General features: G+C 39.5%; 1 protein-coding gene across 2 annotated transcripts in view; it reads right to left on the bottom strand.

Moving 5' to 3' along the window:
• Positions 1-8305, bottom strand: part of CEP152 (centrosomal protein 152) — a 71800-nt gene extending 63495 nt beyond the window's left edge. For both annotated transcript variants that reach the window (XM_003266890.1, XM_003266891.2), the window contains exons 1-2: positions 8121-8305; positions 2874-2967 (exon numbers count right to left, since the gene is read on the bottom strand). In XM_003266890.1, the coding sequence (XP_003266938.1) occupies positions 2874-2960 (87 nt within the window). In that variant the 5' untranslated portion in view covers positions 2961-2967; positions 8121-8305. The remainder of the gene's footprint in view (positions 1-2873; positions 2968-8120) is intronic.
• Positions 8306-20708: the final 12403 nt, after the last annotated feature.

The following is a 20708-nucleotide window of genomic DNA, read 5'->3' as shown; positions in this document are numbered from 1 at the left end:
TGTCTACTCCAGCTGACTGTGAGAGTCCAAAATGGCAATCTTCTTTAAGCTGTGGCTTTACCAACAACTAAGCGGCTTATAACAAGCATGCCTATTACAAAAAGACCTTTATCTGGAGCTGGGTGCAGTGGCTCACGCCTGTAATCCCAGCACTTTGGGAGGCCGAGGCAGTTGGATCACCTGAGGTCATGAGTTCAAGACCAGCCTGGCCAACATGGCAAAACCCTGTCTCTACTAAAAATACAAAAAAAAAAACTGGCCAGGCATGGTGGCACATGCCTCTAATCCCAGCTACTTGGGAGGCTGAGGCAGGAGAATCGCTTGAACCTGGGAGGCAGCGTCAGCGGAGATCCTGCAATTGCACTCCAGATAGGCAACAGAGCGAGACTCCATCTCAAAAAAAAAAAAAAAAAAAAAAAAGAACTATATCTCTGTAATATCCGACTGTGCAATCACAAGTGTAGAGACTTTAGGTGAAAAGCATTTTTGCAAAGTCATATTGTTACATTATGAATGAGTTAATACAAGAGCTTCTGAATTATTTTCTGGGACAGCTTTATAATGAAAAGTTTGCTCTGGATGAGATCTCCTTCTTAGCAAGAAGGACAAGTATTACCAGCAGCTCTCAAGTGGTACAATCAGAAAGTAATGTCCTCCAGTTAGTTAGGAGAAACATAAGTAATGTGTGACAATTAATTGATATTAACTGACATGATACATATCTCTATGATGTCATCATCCTCACTGATCTGCACCCTCATCTGCTCTGTCGACTATTTTTAAGATATAGAGTTTCAGTTGAGACACCGTGAGAAGCTGTGGTTTATGTACCTCTCTACTATGCCTTTATGCCTTGACCCACAGTGGGCCAACTTTTACTAATGTACCATTAAGAGTTGTAGCACTTTAGAAATAGATTATAGGACTTTTCTACAAAATTCTTTTTTCCCCCCAAAATATGGGTATATTTGTGATGGTCTCTAGCTTGAGATCCACTGGTCTAAATATCCTCTAAATAGTATCCCCTCTAAAATTTTAACCACACAATACACTGGCAGTAAGCTCTCTCTAACACCCTATCTATCTAATATATTTCTCAATGAAAAATCACCTGTCAAAATATTTTTTCTTCTTTACAGTAGTGATTACTTAAACTGACCTTCTCAAGAATCCCAGTGGCTAAACCCCAGCCAACTATCCAAGCCCAGTCATGAAAACCTCATGCTGCAGGTTCAAAGGAACAGAAAATCCTCATTCCCATCCTTGCCACAACAATTGTTGTGAGGGGCCCTGCCAAAATCCGGAAACCCTTACCAGGGTCATAAACTCAAATGCCCTCAGGGCCCTGGCAGAGAATTTACCAGAGTGAAGCAGGCAGGTCTGAGTGCATAAGCCCATTGTCTGTGTGAGAAATGGGGACTGTGGCCAGCTGCGGAAGGAGAGCCACTGCTCAGTTCCAGCCTGCCTGCTGCCATGTGCAAATACAGGCCAGGTGTGGCCAGGGCTTTGGATGTTTTTTAGATAAGCCAGAGACTCTGCAGTGCTGCATAAAATTTTCCCATCTTCAAATACAGATTCAATTTTTTAAAAGTACTCTGCAACCAAACAATACCTGTCTGAACCAAATCCAGCAAGTTGCCAGTTTTCTATCACTGCCTTAATTCTACCACCAGCCACATGAGCAATGGTCAACTGACCCTATTCCTTGCTTCATGTTAATACTACTGGTCCCCAATAACTATTAAAAAAGATTTCTTTACATGTTAGAAAATGGGTCATATAAAAAATAGTGTCAGGACAAAAGAAGCCTTTTATCACAGACAATCAAGAAATTTGACTTACACTAAAAACAACCAAAACAACTAAACTGACTTCCACCAATAACACTATTACTGCTGCTATTACTATTGCCACCATTTACTGAACATTTGCTATGTGCCAAGAATTCTGCTAAACACTTTATATATAAATAATATGGTCTCTCCCTTTTATTCCTTTCCTTCTATAATCTATTCACCATGCAGCCTTCTGAAAGATCTTCTAAAATATGATATCACTGTTCCCTGCTTAAAATCCTCCACTGGCTTCCCATTGCTCTTAGAATAAAATACAAACACCTTATCATGGCTTTCCATGATCTGACACCCACATCTACCAGCCAACACTGGCTCATATATACCCAACACCATGGCCTTCTGGCTGCTCCACATGATCTGTGGCATACATGGGGTCTCTTCCCAACTTCCCAGCTTACGCTCATTGGTGTTTTGGCCTAGACTGCTCTTCCTCAGGCTTCTGCATGGCTGGTTCCTTCTCATGAGTCAAATCTCAGCTCAAATATTGCCTCCTCCCACAGATCTTCCCTCACCACCCCATCTACAGCAATCCCCTACCAATTGCTTTCATAGCACTCCAGTTTGTTTCCCTGTCACTTATCAATGATAAATTATCACTCACTCAAATTACTTTACTCACTTGTTTACTTATTATCTGCCTCCACTAGGATGTAAACTACCCAAAGCAAAGAGCCTTGTCAGACTTGTTCATGGCAATGTTACAAGCACCTAGAAACTAACCTTCCACTTCCAAAGCCAACCCATTACCTCCTAAATGAAAAGAAAAATTTAACCATTTATCTGATGGTATTATTCACAGTTGTGTTTTATTCTTGTCTCCAAAACAGAAGCATTCCACTTATTCACCTTTTCAGTCTAAATAGCAAGCAGATTTTAGGGTTGTTTTGTTTAAAAAAAAAAAAAAAAAAATCCAAATCCCTTCAAAATGACACAAGATAATATAATTTTGATCAAGAAATAAAACTTGTTAAAGATTGGGTTTAGTGTCTCTTTTCTTTTTTTTTTTTAACAACTTACCTCTTTCTCTCTTTCATAGTCCTCTTTGCCATACTCCTCATCTTCATCTTGCAGTGGTAGTGCCACACTGCCAAAGTCTAATGACATGGTCCTCCTGTGGGAAGGGAAAGATGTTTGGCTTCTGAATACCCCATAATATCTCCCCAGAACAAACTACATAAGAGATGCCATACATACACAAAGTGAAAAGACAGAAACAGACTGGGAGAAAATATGTATAACTCAGTTATGGCCAATACAAATAATTGTGATTCATAGAAAATAGCTATATTATAGCAATTCATGGAAAAGAAAAAATGCAAATAGGTAATAAAACTATGAATAGACCTTTCTAGTGGTCTGAAAAGTATAAAACAGTAAGATTTTTGCCCACATGAAAAATAAGATGACTATAAATAATAAACTAGAAATGTGCCAAATGTAAAAATCTTAAGCTCAAACAAAATTTCAAATGTGATATATTAAACATGGCACAGGCAGTACCCTGTTGCTTCATTTTTTTAATATCAGAAATCCAAATATCACGCTTTACAAGAAGAGGGCCCCTAAATCATGAGTGAATGACTGCTACCCAGAAACCATTTACAACTCAGTAAATGCCATAGAGCACATAACAAAATATAAGTCTTAAATGTCCTCCTCTTAAGCTTGATAAAATCAGGTTCTGGCAATATACTCGGGAAAAACAGAAGTGAAGGCTGTGAAGCTCCACCACTGTGGACTTTCAATTCCAAAAGCAACAGCAAGAGTTCCCTGGGGAGTAGTCACTGCTGCAGCAGAAGCAGCAGCAGGAAATGGGTTTTCAACTACTTACATTCAAAAAAGCTGCTGCTGATTTAAATTATACTTAGGGATCCTGACACTATACATAAACTCCTCAGAACTTCAAAGCTCTGAACAAGCACAAGAAAAAAGTAGGCAGGTGTCATCAATTACCTGGCCTAACACTGCCCTCCATTCAGTCCACCGTTGTTCACGCCAATGAAATGCACTTGGATGTGAGCCTGAGCCACAACTCATTCACTACACCTTTCAAGCTCTAAAATGTCACTAAATTGGAAGTAAAATCAGAAGCATGGAGACCCAACAATCCAAATGCATTTTACCATAGAGAAATTAGCTCCCTCGTCTTAACAGATACGAACTATATCACAAACTTTTGTGGAAGCCAATAGCTCTAGAGCAGACAATATCCCATTTCATCAGATCTAAGATGTCTTTGATTCTATGATGCAGTTCCATTTGTAGCGGTAGGAACAAGATGTAGCCAATCAAATTATGACATAACATTAATTTTAGGACGCAGTCTATGTTATAGATATTAAAGTGTGAGAAGAAAATATGCAAGCTAGAATAGATGAATATGGTATTAATGATTAACACACATATGAACTTCAGTGGTGAAAATCCCCCTATGACAAGTTCTTGTTTTTCAAAGACTGAGTTACGTTTCTTGGCCAACCTCTAATTTGCAGTCTACCTTCTAATCCCTTCCTCTCTGGTCCCTACATCCAACCCGTCCCTTTTAACTCATATCAACTCAAAACTCTTTACCCCAACTTAAAACCCTCCAGCCTCTGCTTCTCAGACCACACCTACTCCTTTCTACCCTTGTTCCAGGGCTAAAGGGGGGAAGAGACATGCATATCGAAGAAAATAAATCTATCTACAAGAATCCTTTTGTATATCAACATAAGACGAAGATATGAGTATGATAAAGAGCCTGTAACATGAAATGGTGAAGGAAAAACACACAATCTCATGTCTCTAGATTTTTTCCACTATGCAAATAGACTAAATAATCTACAGAACACTATATATAATGAAAATACTAGCCCAATTAAATCCCATGTCTTTAAAAGAGATGAAATTAAGCTGGACCTTAAAGAAATTCGTGAATCCTCCAGGCAGAAAAAATCCTTTCTGCTTCTGAATTCTGTGTCTTCTACCTTTCTTTCATTTAAATATAAATACAAGACAAAATATGGAATTTGGGTTAATTTCTCCTTCATTAAGTTAGAGAAGAGAGGTTTGTTCCAATCCTTTATTAACCTGCCATCAACTGATGTTGATTATTGAAAAAGAACATTAAGATTTATAAGAGCCTATTGCTAAAAACATAGCTACTAATATTTTAAATAGAAAGCTACTTTTTCTCAGATAGAGAATACTTATGGTTTTGTTTTTAAAGTAAAGAGAATGTAAAATATCAAAGTATATATCTTTAATGTTATTTTAAATCCAAAACATGTCATTAAAAGAAGACATCTAAAAATACCTGAAAAGACCAAAATCTCCCCCACTAAAGAGGAAAAGGTGTAAGTTTTCCTTATCAGAACTATAAATTATAAAAGACTTTAAGAAATGATTTCAGACATAAAGGGAAATCTGATCAACTTAATGTGGTTAAAAATATATATATAGTAAAAAGGTAATACATATTTTAAATGGGACTTAAAATAAAAGCTAATACCTTATTAATCACCACTCATTATCACTGCTATCAGAGACTTTAGTATAATATTCAGAACAACAAAAGAGACTTCTTTAAAAAAAAAATAGCAAGATAGTAAACCCAAAAGCCATAAAGAGAAATGTGATGGAAACCTAACCACAAAAAATAAAATTTTGTTTAAGGCAAAAGACATCATTAACGAGTCAAATATTATGCATGAAAAAAATACATCAATAACAAAGTCAAGAAAAATAAGAATGAGAAAAATATTTGCAAAGCACCTGACAAAGTCCCAGTATAAAATTACTACAAAGAAATGAGAAAAAGACAATCCAATATAAAATTGGGCGACTGACATGACAATTTATTTTAAAAAGTGTAAATCAACTAGTTTGAAAAGATGCTTAAGCTTGTGATGTTTCAAAGAAGTGCCATTTAAACAATATGCCATTTTCGACCACTAGATTAAAAAAAAAAAAAAAAAAAACTTGTTATCACCCAGTGGTGACTATTCTGTATTTTGTATGGCTCATGAGTTGCTGGTGAAAATATCAACTGCTAAACCATCTTGAAAACTATCAATATTAATATATTAAAAATTAACATTTACACTAGTAAAATTATTTTGAATTAATTTGTCAATACGATGCCACTAGTAAAAATAATGAAAATTTTCTATATCTATTGACTCAAGTCTGACCACTTAAGAAATCAAGATGCAGATTAAGTATACAGTATGTTTTGGTTTTCTTCTTCAATAGCAGTCTGGTAGACTTTCTTCCTAGATAACTTTTTCTGAACCCTTAACAAGACTATAAAAAGTAAGTCCTGTTGTTACACTCAGATGGATGCTCTGACCCAGCATTCCTTTTGTTGTCCCCGGTTGTTTTCTCTGCCCTCCTTGCAACAAAACCAATGGGTGTTTATTTGGACAAAAGATTACAAAGCAAAAGTAGCATTGTTTTTGCTTCATCTAATAAACTATAAGCACCCTGAAGGCAGAATTAAAATGTATCTGCCCGCTTGCACATGGTAGGCACATAACAAGTATTTGTTGACTGAATATGATATAGGCATGTTACCTTATACGAATTCATTATTTCAATAAAATTTTATTGAATACCCACTGTGTTCCAGATCATATCCTAGATGCATCTAAGACACGGTACCAGCCATGAGGAGCTCACTGTCTCTGCTCATCCTCTCTTAGATAGAGCGACTGATATAAACAGTTACAATAAAATATTGTAATAAATTTCGTAGATGAAAGTACAAAGCACAAATTAACTTTTCCTAAGAAGAAAGGATAGTTTAGAGGAGTTTTACAGGAAAAAAAGAGATTTTAGATTAGAAATAAATCTTAAAGGACACAAATATGGCTATAAGTGGCTCTAAGAATGAGGGCACTCATTCAGACAACCTGGGCTCAATTCTGGCTCTATTTTTCAGCAGTGCAATCTTGAGTAAACTTTCTGCTTCTACGTTAAAGAAATGGGGGTAAAAACAATACCTACTTCAAAGATTGATTCTGAGGATTCACAAGATAATACATGTAAAGTAATTAGCACTATGTACCAATCAATACATTCTAGTTTTATTACTATTATGACATTATTACTGATGAATAGGAGTCTGCCAGCTACCGAAGAGGTTAAGGGAATAAAGAGGATTCCGCATATCTGAGAAAAGGTGAATGTGCAGCCTATGAGAAATGTCACTTCAAATAATGCAACCTCCTATGGAACAAAAATGCCACCCTCCTTCAAGATGCCCTCCCAAGCCTGTTCCCCCATGGAGTTAGCCACTCCTTTGCACTTTCAGACTATATTTCTTATGCTTTTCTTATGGCTTCAACTTCAGCGTCTCTTTAGTTGAGTGCATTCACCTGCCTAGGGAGTGCATGTTCATTGTCACGCGCTGTGAAGGTATAAGGTGATAATAGGCTTAAATCAGACTCGAGTTCATGACTACGATATAGAAAGGGTTATAAATCCCCACAAAAGGGGTTTCTAAGAATTGCACTGGGAGTTGGGAAATTCTACTTACTTGCTGACATAACTCGCCTTCTAGAATGGAAATAGCCAGAGCACATAGCCCGGTTTAGACTTGCAACACCTGGTGAAGGCACCCTATTCATTCATTCGACAATTTACCAAGCACTGTTCAAGATTACAAACTTTAACAGGATATGATGGAGGGAAAGAAAATAGACATATAAACAAATGATCACAACATCTTGTGATCAGCGCTAATGACAGCACTTTGGACAAATTGATTCAAGTTGCCAGAGAGCGGAGCGAGTAATGCTAATACGCAATAAGCATTCACAGGCTGAACGAATGACCTTGAGGAACTGTTTTGCGTCAGCTACGGCACTGCAAACATAATCAAAGCCGCACGCGGCCCAGGAGGCCTGGGGCTGCTGGCTTTGGGTGCCAGCGTCACTTGTACTCGGTCAACACACGTGCACAGAGCACCTACTGTGAGCCAGGCGTGACGCCAGGGTGACCAAGACGGGGTCCGCAGAGTAGGGTCCCGGGGCGACCCCAGCAGCCTGGAAACGAGGCGGGCTTCCCATATGTCACTTCTAAGTAGGATACTTAGGAAGAGGAATGAAGAGGTCTAAATGACACGTTAAAGGTAAAAGCTGAGCCCGCAACATGCGGGCAGTCCACCACCGCGGGATTTGGGGAGGGGGCAGGTCAGCGCCCCAGGAACCCTGAGCCAGCATCCCGAGAACCCCGCAACTCCTCTAACCCCAGGTCCAAGCCCACCCGTGAATCAGAACTCACCGGAGGCCACAGAGGCTGTTACCGCGAGGAAACTCTAGTCCTGGCGGAAGACCAACTTCTAGCAAATCCCCTTACCCTGGCTCTAGTCCACTAGCTCCTTCCTAGTCACAACCGAACTGACGGGGCGGAGACCCTTAGGAGCACTCGCCTCCTTCAATCGCCGACTAGAAGCTCGCCCGGTGGGCGGAGCCGTGCCGGCTCGGGGCAGAGCGAGGAGGCAGAAGTCTCCGCCTTCCTCAAGCTTGGTTGAGAAGTCAGCCTGCAGTTGCAAAGTACGGCTGTTTGAAAGCGGGCGCCAGAGGTGGCGGGAAGCTCCCCCGGTGCGCCCATTGGTGGATTCGAGAGCCAATTACGAGGAAGTTACTCCGGAGTGGGCGGGCTGATCGGTTGCCTAGAGACGCGATGCGCTGCACCCGCCACCTTCCGCCAGGGTGCAGCGGTCTTACGGGGACCTCTTGCCGGTTTGGTACCGGAGACTGCAAAGGTGACTCGTGCCTGCTGCGCTTCAGCGCACAGAATTCCCCACCGAACTCTTGCCTTAGAGGTTTTTTACATTTGCCCTTCTTGTTTTCTAAGGTGCCTGCTTCCCCATTACTTAACAGCCTTAGATATTTTGCTTTGTCTTTTACCTTACTAGGTGCCGCTTTGTTTACATTTTTGCTTCTTTAGTTACTGATAAGATGGCACATTTTTCCACGTGTCTATTCACTACTCTAATTTCCTCGGGTGTAAGTGTTCTTGTCACTTAGGTGTATATTATTAACCTGCCCCTAAAGACAGCGCCACCCAGTCCTCAGTAAAGCCCAGTACTGTGTCTATCTTCTCTGGCTGAAAGGGTTCCAGTGAATAATCAAGGAATTGTTGGCGGCAGGTTCACATATCCTTTCAACCCTTTCCCATGTGTACTGGCATGGAGTAAAATGGTTGTTCGAGGCTCTTCATAAAGTGGCTAGTTTTCCTTTGCTACTTCACCGTCCACCCCCATGATGCCTACACTGACCCCTGTAACCCCATAAACTGGTATAGGGTTTGGCAAATAACAGGTAATTTAATCCACTGTAATAGAATGAATGAAATCACAGGCTGAGCTAACTAACAATGGTTCCCAGAGGGCTTTTTTTCTTTCACCTGCTGTGAAAGCTGTTTCTTTCACCTGCATTGCCTCTACCTTACTTCTCCGGCTACTTGGTTTTCAAGATAGACTAGCACCTCCTTTGAAGCCTTTCATGACACACACTCCCTCACTTCGCAAAAATGATCTTTCCTACCTCTGTACACAGTGTATCCTATATATCCTATTATAGTTCTTATACCTACTGTAAGTTTTTGTGTGTCTGTTACACTCAATACAATGTGAGTATCTTGAAGTACTCACTTTACTTCTTGGGTATCTAACATGAGTGCCCTGGTGGGCACTCAAAACAATTACGTTAAATGAGTAAATGAATAAATGAACAAATAGATGAAGATTTTGGCAGGGGGGGCGGGCAGAAAAAGCAAATAAAAGACTTTCAAGTAAATGGCATTTGTTGAATCTGAGCCAAGGCATCTTAGTGAGAATTAAATGCACTTTTCACTTTTCACATCCCACTGAAGTCGATTGGCAAACTGTATGTTGCATTCCGTACTGAGGGTTATGATGGAGTGCTGCAGCAAGAATGCTAGGTGATCCCCATGCACAAACAACTGCTTCTTAGAAGGATGAAAGCATAAAAGGTGTCGGGAAGCACATGAGGAGGCAGTGTTTATAATCCCTTACACAGTGCTTCACAGATTGGTAAATTCTTTCACAAGCATTATCTCATTTGGTTCTCACTACAACACTGTGGGGGGTTAGGACAGGTAATCCTACCCCATTTTCCAGTTGAAGAAACTTACATAAAAATAAATTAAATGACTTTTCCAAGGCTACACAGCTAATACAAGGCAGACAGAATCTGAAACCAGGTCCTTTATCTCCAAACCCAGAGCTCATCACTACATACAAAATATCTTAGTGAGACTAGCATATACGTGACAAAGAGGGAAAATAAAGAATAAATCAACCTCCCATCCTGCCATGCCTCTAAAAATGGTTTTTGGTGGAGTTATGGATATATTCAACTCAATTTCTTTGACCACCTATCCTGTTTAAGTTCTGGCCTAGGTGCAGGGTAGGACCCCTATGCTCAAGGTACCAACACTCTGAGTTACAAGATGCTTACATAGAAAGATAAATAATAACAAAAATTGTTTACTAAGTGTAATAAGAGTAGAATAGGCAATAAATTCTAGGGAAAGTGAACACCTAAAGATGAATCTATCAAGGCAGGTTCAAGGAAGAAGAGAAGGCGAGAGCTCAACAGTTCAGTTGATTAGCATGAGTGCAATTTGAAGGACAGACCAGCAAAAGTGCAGGAATCTTACATTTAGAGGTAAGTCTGGAGAAGAAGGCAGGAAGGATGTAGTCCATAGAAGAGCCTTAAGCCTGGGAGAATAGGAAAGGCATTCTACAGAGGTCAGGTAATGGTGTGCACAAGGAATGAGTCTAACATCCAAAGAAACACAAGCAGACAGAGGCATTCTGGGATAACAAAGGCAAGTGTGGGGGAAGAAAGTAAAACTGCCAAAGATCTCAAATGCTGGACAAAAGATTATCTGTGAAACATTGGCTCGATGTTTACCTTGCATGTTTTAAATGGGCACACCTATGAGCTGGGTGAGACATTTCAAGAGAAAATGTCACATTGTTGATGAGATGGGGTCCCTCCCACTAACAAGCATTTATAAAGGTAAAGCTAAACCATCATTTCTCCTTTTTCCTCCTTTTTGGTGTCAAAGCTATCAGGTCAAAGCAATGCCACCACAAGAGTGCTATCCAAAGTGCTATCATCAAGGAGTGCTATCATCAAGGAGTACTATCCTCAAAGGAACACAGAACTTAGAGTAAGAAGATCTGAGTTCAAGTCCCAGCTCTCCTACCTACTAGCATTGTCCATAACAATTTAACACTCAAAAGCCTCAAAGTTCTTATCTGAAAATGGGGATGATAATACCCACTTCTCAGGGTTGTGGCCAAAAAAAAAAAAATGAGATGAGATTGTGTGAAACAGCTTTTAAATGTAAACACATTATTTTCCATTGTGTTTCTATGTACTATGGCTTATTGGATTAGAGAACACTCTGGGGTCTGAGGTAGTAAGGAAAAACCAGGAAGGTGTTCTGGGAGTGGATGGCAGAGAAAGACAAGGGTGAATGTGTGCCGAGGGCAACAGGAGCTTATGGAATGGGACAAACAAAGAGTCTACACAAAGGATATGACTTCATGAGAACAGGACAAAAATAGGAAGTGCTAGAGATGGAACAGGAGTACTTAGAAAGAACCAAGGAAGATCAGACCATTATTTACAACTTATTCAACAGTATTTTGGGAACACCTACTTTGTGCCAAACACTGTGCTGGGATCGTTTAATATTGACATGTGGGTCAAAATGCCCACTCTGCTCAAGCCCCTTCTCACAGAATCTGCTCCTGCTCACAGTCATTATGACCTCATCACCATCACCATCCTACCACCCACAGTCCTGGCCAGACTTGACTGAATCAAAGGGGAACACTAGACCCAAGCTGGGCCAATCATATTCCCTTCCCAGATAACTAAGATTCCACAAAACTGAGCAAGGTGGTAGCCATACAGAGGAGAAGCAGACTTTTATTACACTTCCCTGTATTTTATGGGAAATATGCTTCCTCCATAACTGTGTCGCATACATGGTAGACCCTAGACTGAAGATCATGAACTTTTGCCACTGAAAGCCATGGATCTGTCTGGTTCCTGTACTTTGAAAAGCCAAACAGTTTAAGTTTTCCTTGGATTCTGTGATAACTAAACCTTAAAAACTTTGACTTGAGCTGGCTTGGGTCATTGTAGAGGTTGAATCCTGTTCTCTAAAATTTCATGTCCACCTAGAACTTCAGAATGTGACTTTATTTGGAAATATGGTTTTTGCTGATACAATTGTTTAATATGAGCTCATTTGGGATTAAACTTAGGTAAAGCTAAACCATCATTTCCCCCTTTTCCTCTTTTTTGGTGTCAAAGCTATCAGGTTAAAGCAATGTCAACACAGAAGTGCTATCTAAAGTGCTATCAGCCCTAAGTCTAATGACTGGTGTCTTTATAAGAAGAAGAGAGGACACAAAGAGACACATAGGGAGAAGACAGCCATGTGAAGGTAAAGGTGGTGATTGGGGTTAGATTATCATAGGCCAAGGAATGTCTGGGGCCACCAGATGCTGGAAGAGACAAGAAAGGATTTTTCCCTGGAGCCTTTGGAGGGAGCATGGCCCTGCCAACATCTTGATTTCAGACTTCTAGCTTCCAGAACTGTGAGAGAATAAACTTCTGTTGTTTGTGGTACTAGTTACAGTAGCCCTAAGAAGTTAATAAAGGTAGGTTTACATTCTTGGCAACCAAACATTCATGACTAAGATACATTTTTAGTGATTATATTTGAAAAGTCTAGACCAGTGATACTCCAAATAGGGCCATGGCCCACTGGTATACCTCATTTGTATTAAGCGATACAAATGCCCAAGGCATTTCTTCAGTTATCATAGGAAAATAATTTGTAGATTTTTATTTTTACATACAACTAGAAATCCACCAAGTAAGATATAGGAAGTTACTAATGTTAAGAATTTGTAAATTAAAATGAGTGCATTATTCGGGTTTATCAAGAATGATCATGATTTGGATGTGCAATATTACAAAGCTCTTGCTCATGCACAGTTGAAAGTAGTTGGAATTCCCAGTTTTGGAAGGAGGATGTTAATAGCACCATTCCCCCAGGAAGTCGTGGTCTTTACGAGCTGTTATTACTGCTTAATTATTAACTATGTTTGTTTGGCTTCATCAATATCAAGTAAGTTTATTGTGAGTTGTTTGGTTAAACCAACTCTATATAGTGTTAACTACTTTAAATATTTTCACTTTTTCTATAACGACTTTAAAATAATATACATTTAGGTAGGGTGCCGTGGCTCATGTCTGTAATCCCAGCACTTTGGGAGGCCAAGGCCGGCAGATCACCTGAGGTCAGGAGTTTGACACCAGCCCAGGCAACATGGTGAAACCCCATCTCTACCAAAAATATAAAAATTAGCCAGGCATGGTGGCACATGCCTGTAGTCCCAGCTACTCGGGAGACTGAGGGAGGAGAATCACTTGAACCTGGGAGGCGGAGGCTGCAGTGAGCTGAGATCAGCCACTGCACTCCAGCCTGGGCAACAGAGCGAGAGTCCATCTCAAAAAACTAAATAAATAAATAAAATAATAGACATTTAGAGGTTCAAGTTCTTATTACTAAAACAATCAACTTGTAATTCCTCTGAAATTTGCTTATACTTTATGAAAATATGCTGGCTATGAATTTTTTCTGCTTAAATAACATTTATCAAGGCAAGTGTGAAAAATTACTTGTTTTTTGAAAAATAGGGCAGTATTTAGGAATATAAAATCATATGAATGAGATCATACTCCTCTCTTAACAGTAAGTAAATAGGCCGGGCACGGTGGCTCATGCCTGTAATCCCAGCACTTTGGGAGGCCGAGGAGGGCGGATCACAAGGTCAGGAGATCGAGACCATCCTGGCTAATGCGGTGAAACCCTGTCTCTACTAAAAATAAAAAATAAAAAATAAAAATAAATTAGCCAGGCGTGGTGGCAGGCACCTGTAGTCCCAGCTACTCGGGAGGCTGAGGCAAGAGAATGGCGTGAACCTGGGAGGCGAAGCTTGCAGTGAGTCAAGATCGTGCCACTGCACTCCAGCCTGGGTGACAGAGCGAGACTCCGTCTCAAAAAAAAAAAAAGTAAGTAAGTAAATAATTCCTATTGTTCCTCTCCAGTTCTCTGTTGTCACCAAGTTCTTTTCTCCCTGCCCAAGAAAGAGATGCGCTGGATGAAAGTTAGGTCTTTTGCTACTTTGGTCAAAAGAGTGTAGGCACCAATGGCTTGGATTTCATGTTTAGGCTTTTTAATTACAGGCTTTTAATCACCACAGGCTTTTAATCAGAAACCAGTAAAAGCTGTCAGAAGTGATACTGACCATTTTTAAAGATCCAAAGCTGCAATAATTATATTTGAATGTGGAATTAAGACCCACCCAAATGGCAAGTGATGCTCAGGCCCTTCCATTTTTGTTTCTTAAAACATTCGGCAGATTAAAAAAGAAAGATGTACCAAAACAAGATTATAAACTTGGTGTGTATTTTAAATGCTTACCTAGTGTGTTCAATCCATATTGACAAAATACAGCATAATATAATGATGCCATTCATAAGAAAATGTATAACTTAACATTTATAAATTTGTATGCATTCATATTTATTAAAAATTTTAATGCATTTGAATACTTGGAGTAGTCCAGTAATGGAATACATGTTGAAAGTTATTTGATCTGAGGTTAGATTCCCAGATGAAAAGTCATACAGATGATTTTTTAAGGGCTTCCAGAAGAAACCAGTAAGGAAGTGAAGAAAAGGGTAAAGCTAAGAGAAGAGGCCACGTAAGGGTATAATTTCAGAAGTACCAGCCCCCACCCTGATCCTGAACTCTGGAATGTAACAGACGCGAAGCAACTGAGCTTTCACACTCTTGTACGAGTGATGCTGCGAGGAGTAAACTCACAGGCCGTTCTGGTTCTTGGTGACCCAAAGCAGCTTCACTAGCCTGCATCTGTTCTCAGAATGAACAGTGACAATGCAGGCTGTCAGAAGCAAAACACACAGAAGCCAGGGGAGGGGTAGACAGAAGTGGTTTGAGGGACTCCAGGGGGTCTGGACAAAGCACTGGCTGTATTTCCTACAACATCCTTGTTTGCCATGCTTTGATCTTATCAGCGTATCTCTGGAAATGATATCAGATATTTACATTTGAGGCCCTTCAAGAATGTAACCTCATGCAGCTCCTCCAATTGACCCTCCTAGTCCTAGCATGATGGGACCCAGGACTACCAAGATGATCTTATCACCATGTTCTGTGAATATACTATATTCAGTGGAGCTGCCAAGTGTTAAAGTAGAAATTTGCCTAAAGTCTCTTGATATATCTAGGTTTTACCCCTAAACTTTATTAAACTTTTTTATTTTGGGAAAGTTATAGACTCACATGGAAGAAATGAGATCTCCTGTAAGCTTTACCCAGTTTCCACCAATAATATCTTACAAAACTATACTACAACGTCATAACCAGGATATCCATATTAATACAGTCAAGATACAAAACAATTCTGCCACCAAAAGGATCCCTCATGTTGTCCTTTTATAATTGTACCCACTTCCCTCCCACCTACTAACTCCCTCCTTAACCCCTGTCTTAGTCCGCTGGGGCTGCTATAACAAAGTACCATAAACTCAATGGCTTATAAATAACAACAATTTATTTCTGCTAGTTTTGGAGAGTAGGAAGTTCAAGATCAAAGCACCAGCAGATTTGGTGTCTGATGGGGGCCCATTTATTGGCTCACAGAAGGCACCTTCTTACTTCGTCCTCACATGACGGAAATGCTAAGGGAGCTCTCTGAGGCCTCTTTTATAGGGGCACTAATTTAATTACTTTACGAAGGCCCCACCTTCTAATATGATCACATTGATGATTAGGTTTCAGCATATGAATCTTAGGGGGATCAAACATTCAGACTATAGCAACCCCAATCTGTTCTTTATTTCTATAATTTTATTGTTTCCAAAATGTTTATATATGTGTATATGTATGTATATATGCTGTATATATGCTATATATATACACACATATACACATATATGTATATATATGTGTATATATATGTGTATATATATGTGTATATATATACATACATATGTGTGTATGTATATATATAGCATAAAACCTTTTGGGACTGGCATTTTTCACTCTTCTAATTCTCTGGAGATTCATCCAAGTTGTTGTGTCTCTCAATGCTTCTTCCTTTTTAGTGATGAATAGTGTTCCATGGTATGGATACATCACAGTTTGTTTAATCATTCACCCATGGAAGGATCTGGGTTGTCTCCAGTTTTTGGTTATTATGAACAAAGCTGTTATGAACATTCCTGTACAAGTTTTAGTGTGAACACAGGGATTCATTTCTTTTGTGATCAATACCCAGGAGCGCAGTTGCTGGGTTGAACGTTAGTTGCACGTGCAGTTTTTTAATAAACTGCCAGACTTTTCCAGAGTGGCTGTACTATTTCATGTCCCTACCAGGTTTGTATGTGTGATCTACTTTCTCTTCTCATGGCTGGCATTTGGTGGTGTTGATATTTTCCATTTTACCCATTCCGATAGGTGTGTGGTGATATCTCATTATGGTTTTAATTTCCTTACTGGCAAATGATATCAAACATATTTTTATGTGCTTATTTGCCACCTGTATACCTTCTTCAGTGAAATCTGTGTTCATATATTTGGCCCACTTTCTATTGTCTTCTTCTTTTTTTTTTTTTTTGAGACAAAGTGTTGCTCTGTTGCCCAAGCTGGAGTGCAGTGGTGTGATCTCGGCTCACTGCAATCTCTGCCTCATGGGTTCGAGTGATTCTGCTGCCTCAGCCTCCAGAGTAGCTGAAATTACAGGCATGCACCATCATGCCTGGCTAATTTTTGTGTTTTTAGTAGAGACGGGGTTTTCACCATGTTGGCCAGGCTGGTCTTGAACTTCTGACCTCAAATGATCCACCCGCCTCGGCCTCCCAAAGTGTTGGGATTACAGGCTGAGCCACTGTGCCCAGCCTCTGTTGTATTTTTTCTACCTGTTGAGTTTTGAGAGTTTTTAACTACATTCTAGATTCTTGTTCTTTGTCAGATATGTGGTTTGCAAATATTTTCTCTCAATCTATGGTTTGTCCTTCATCCTCTCAACAGAGTTTTACACAGAGCAAAAATCTGTAACTTTTTTTTTTTTTTTGAGACAGAGTCTTGCTCTTTTGCCCAGGCTGGAGTGTAGTGGCGTGATCTTGGCTCACTGCAACCTCCGCTTCCCAGGTTCAAGTGATTCTCATGCCTCAGCCTCCCAAGTAGCTGGGATTACAGGCACACACCACCATGCCTGGCTAATTTTTTGTATTTTTAGTAGAGATGGGGTTTTGCCATGTTGCTCAGGCTAGTTTCCATCTCCTGAGCTCAGGCAATCTGCCCACCTCGGCCTCCTAAAGTGCTAGGATTACAGGCACGAGCCACCGTGCCTGGCCAAAAATCTGTAATTTTGATGAAGTCCACTGTACCAGTGTTTCCTTTTATGGATCATGTTAAGTCTAATAAGTTTTTGCATAGTCCTATATCCTGAAGATTTTCTCTTAGGTTTTTTCCTAAAAGTGTTATAGTTTTACATCTTACATTGACGTCCACAATGTACTTAAGGTTTGTGTAAAGTGTGAGGTTCATTTTGCCGAAAGATACTCAAGTATTCCAGCACTGTGTTAGTCAGGGTTCTTTAAAGACACAGAACTAATAGGATATATGTACATATGAAGGGGAGTTTATTAAGGAGAATTGACTCACAAGATCACAAGGTGAAGTACCATGATAGGCCGTCTGCAAGCTGAGGAGCAAGGAAGCCAGTCCGCGTCCCAAAATCTCAAAAGTAGGGAAGCTGACAGTGTAGCCTTCAGTCTGTGGCCAAAGGCCCACGAGCCCCTGGCAAACTACTGGTGTAAGTCCAAAAGTCCAAAAGCTGAAGAACATGGAGTCTGGTGTTCGAGGGCAGGAAGCATCCAGCATGGGAGAAAAGATGAAGGCCAGAAAACTCAACAAGTCAAGTTCTTCCATCTTCTTCTGTCTGCTTTATTCTAGTTGCCTGGCAGTTGATTAGATTGTGCCCACGCAGATAGAGGGTGGGTCTGCCTCTCCCTATCCACTGATTAAAATATTAATCTCCTTTGACAACACTCTCACAGACACACCCGGGAATGATAGTTTTCATCCTTCAATCCAATCAAGTTGACACTCAGTATTAACCATCACAAGCGCCATTTGTTGAAATGACTAGCCTTTATCTATTGAGTTGCTTTGCACCTTTGTCAAAAATCAGTTGGACATATTTAAGTGATCTGTTTCTGGGTTCTCCATCTTGTTCCATTGGCCTATGTATCTATTCCTCCACCAACATCAATACAGTCTTTAAAATGATATAATAAGCTTAAAATCAGGTAAGATGACTCCTCCCACCCTGTTCTTTTTAAAAATTGTTTTAGCTATTCTAGTTCCTCTGCCTTTCCACATACATTTTAGAATAATCTTGTCTATATCTACAAAAATCTTGCTGAAAGTTTGACAGGAATTGCATGAAGTCTGTGTACCAATTTGGGAAGAGTTGACATCTTTCTTATGTTGAAGTTTGTAATGCATGAACACAGTATGCCTCTCCATTTATTAGATGTTCTTTGATTTCCTTCATCAGCATTCTGTCGTTTGCAGTATGCATCTTGTACGTATTTTGTTAGGTTTACATGCATGTCCTTTTTAGCAGCTGTAAATAGTATTGCATTTTAAATTTTGTGTCTGTATGTTCATTGTTAATATATAGAAATGCAATTTAATTTTGTATGTTTATCTCGTATCCTCTAAGCTTTGCTAAACTTAGTTCTAGGAGGGATTTTTTTGGTCATTTTCTGAATTTGGGGATTTTGAGGGTTTTTGTAGATCCTTGGAATTTTGCACATAAACAATCACGTTATCTGCAAATAGGGACAGTTTTATTTCTTCTTTTCTGATCTTCAAATAAAATACCTTTTATTTCCTTTTCCTGTCTTATTGCACTATCTAGAACTTCCAGTACTATATTGACAAGAATAGTGGTAATAGATATCATTGCCTTTCTCCTGATTTTAGGGGGAAATGACTCAGGCCATGACTTTAAGTATAATGTTAGTTAGCTGTAGGTTCTTTGTAGATTTTTTTTTAAGACAGGGTCTCACTGTATTGTCCAGGCTGGAGTGCGAGGGCACAGCTATGGCTCACTGCAGCCTTGGCCTCCCAGGCTCAAGTGATCCTCCCATGTCTGCCTCCTGAGTAGCTGGAACTACAGGTGCACATCACCACACCCAGCTAATATTTTAAAAATTTTCTGTAGAGATGGGGTTTTGCCATGCTGCCCAGGCTGGTCTCAAACTCCTGAGCTCAAGCAACTGCCTGCCTTGGCCTCCCAAACTGTTGGGATTACGGGTGTGAGCCACCAACTGTGGCCTCTGTAGATGGTCTTTATTTATTTTTAGTTTACTAAGAATTTTTATCATAAATTGATGTTGAATTGTATCAAATGCATTTTCTGCATCAATTGATATCATGTGGTTTTTCTTCTTTTGCTTCTTAATATAGTGGATTACAGTGATTGATTTTCAAACGTTGAACCAGCCTTGTATTCCTGGAATTAACCTTACTTAGTCATATTATGGTGCATAATTCTTTTTACATATTGGGGAATAATCCTTGCTAATATTTTGTTAATGATTTTTGATCATATTCACAGAGATTTCATCAGTAGTTTTCTTTTTTTGTGCTGTTTTCGTCTGGTTTTGATGTCAGAGTAATTTTACCTTCAAAATATGAATTGAGAAGTATTCCCTTCTCTTCCATTTTCTGGAAGCAATTGTACAGTATTAATGTTATTTCTTCAAATGATAGAGTTCTCCAGTGAGACATCTGAGCCTGGAATTTCTTTGGGGGAGGTAATTGTGAATTCAGTTTTCATAATAGTTATAAAGTTATTCAAATGATCAGTTTCATATTGGCTAAATTGTGGTAGTTTGTACTTTTTGAGGAGCTGGTCTATTTCATCCAAGTTGTTGTCAAATTTATATGTGTAGAACTGTGTGTTGCATTCCCCTATTATTCTTTTGATGTTTTCAGAGTCTGTAGTGATAAATTCTCTTTCATTCACAGACTAAAACCGTTTGTCCCATTAGTAAGACTATGGCAAACTACAGACAAGTCATTTTTAACACTAATATGTCGATAATTAAATATTTTCCACAGATGCAGATGGTATATTTCACATATGTTTGACATAGTGATTTCATATTATAATTTTTGTCGGTCTATAATTCCAATCATAAAAGGTAACAGGGTCAGGTTCATTACTTTTCCATATATAATTACAAGTAATAAAATGGCAAAATTAGTAGAAGGAATTGCAAGAAACATGAAGGTGGGATTAAAAGTATCTCTGTAAGATTGAAATGCATTTGAAGTTGTTCTTGAGCAAAATAACCAATGCTTCAAAATATAGCTTGAGTTTTAATAATAATAACAAGTTGACATTTTTGCTGTAATTAATTTATGGTTACCTGAGAATCTGGACTTAATTTCTCTGCAAATTAGCTTTGCCTTACTGGCTAACCCAAAGCCTCTCTAATGCTTTTAGAAGCTTGACTCTCTTCAAAGTCCTCTGTGCTAGATGTACTCCATTTATTTGTCCTTCCAGATCTGCCCCTCTAGTCTTTTCCATCCCCTTCTGTTCCCAGGAGGCTGACCTCCAGAACTGCATCAAGGAGCTCCCTTGCTCTCTGTCTTCAAGTTGCTTGGGCCAGTGGAGAATCCCAGCAGGAGACAGATAGG

The sequence above is a fragment of the Nomascus leucogenys genome, chromosome 6, assembly GCF_006542625.1.
Source record: "Nomascus leucogenys isolate Asia chromosome 6, Asia_NLE_v1, whole genome shotgun sequence".
Classification (NCBI taxonomy): domain Eukaryota; kingdom Metazoa; phylum Chordata; class Mammalia; order Primates; family Hylobatidae; genus Nomascus; species Nomascus leucogenys.
The sequence above is the reverse complement of the archived record's forward strand: the minus strand, read 5'-3'. Positions and strand labels throughout refer to the sequence as shown.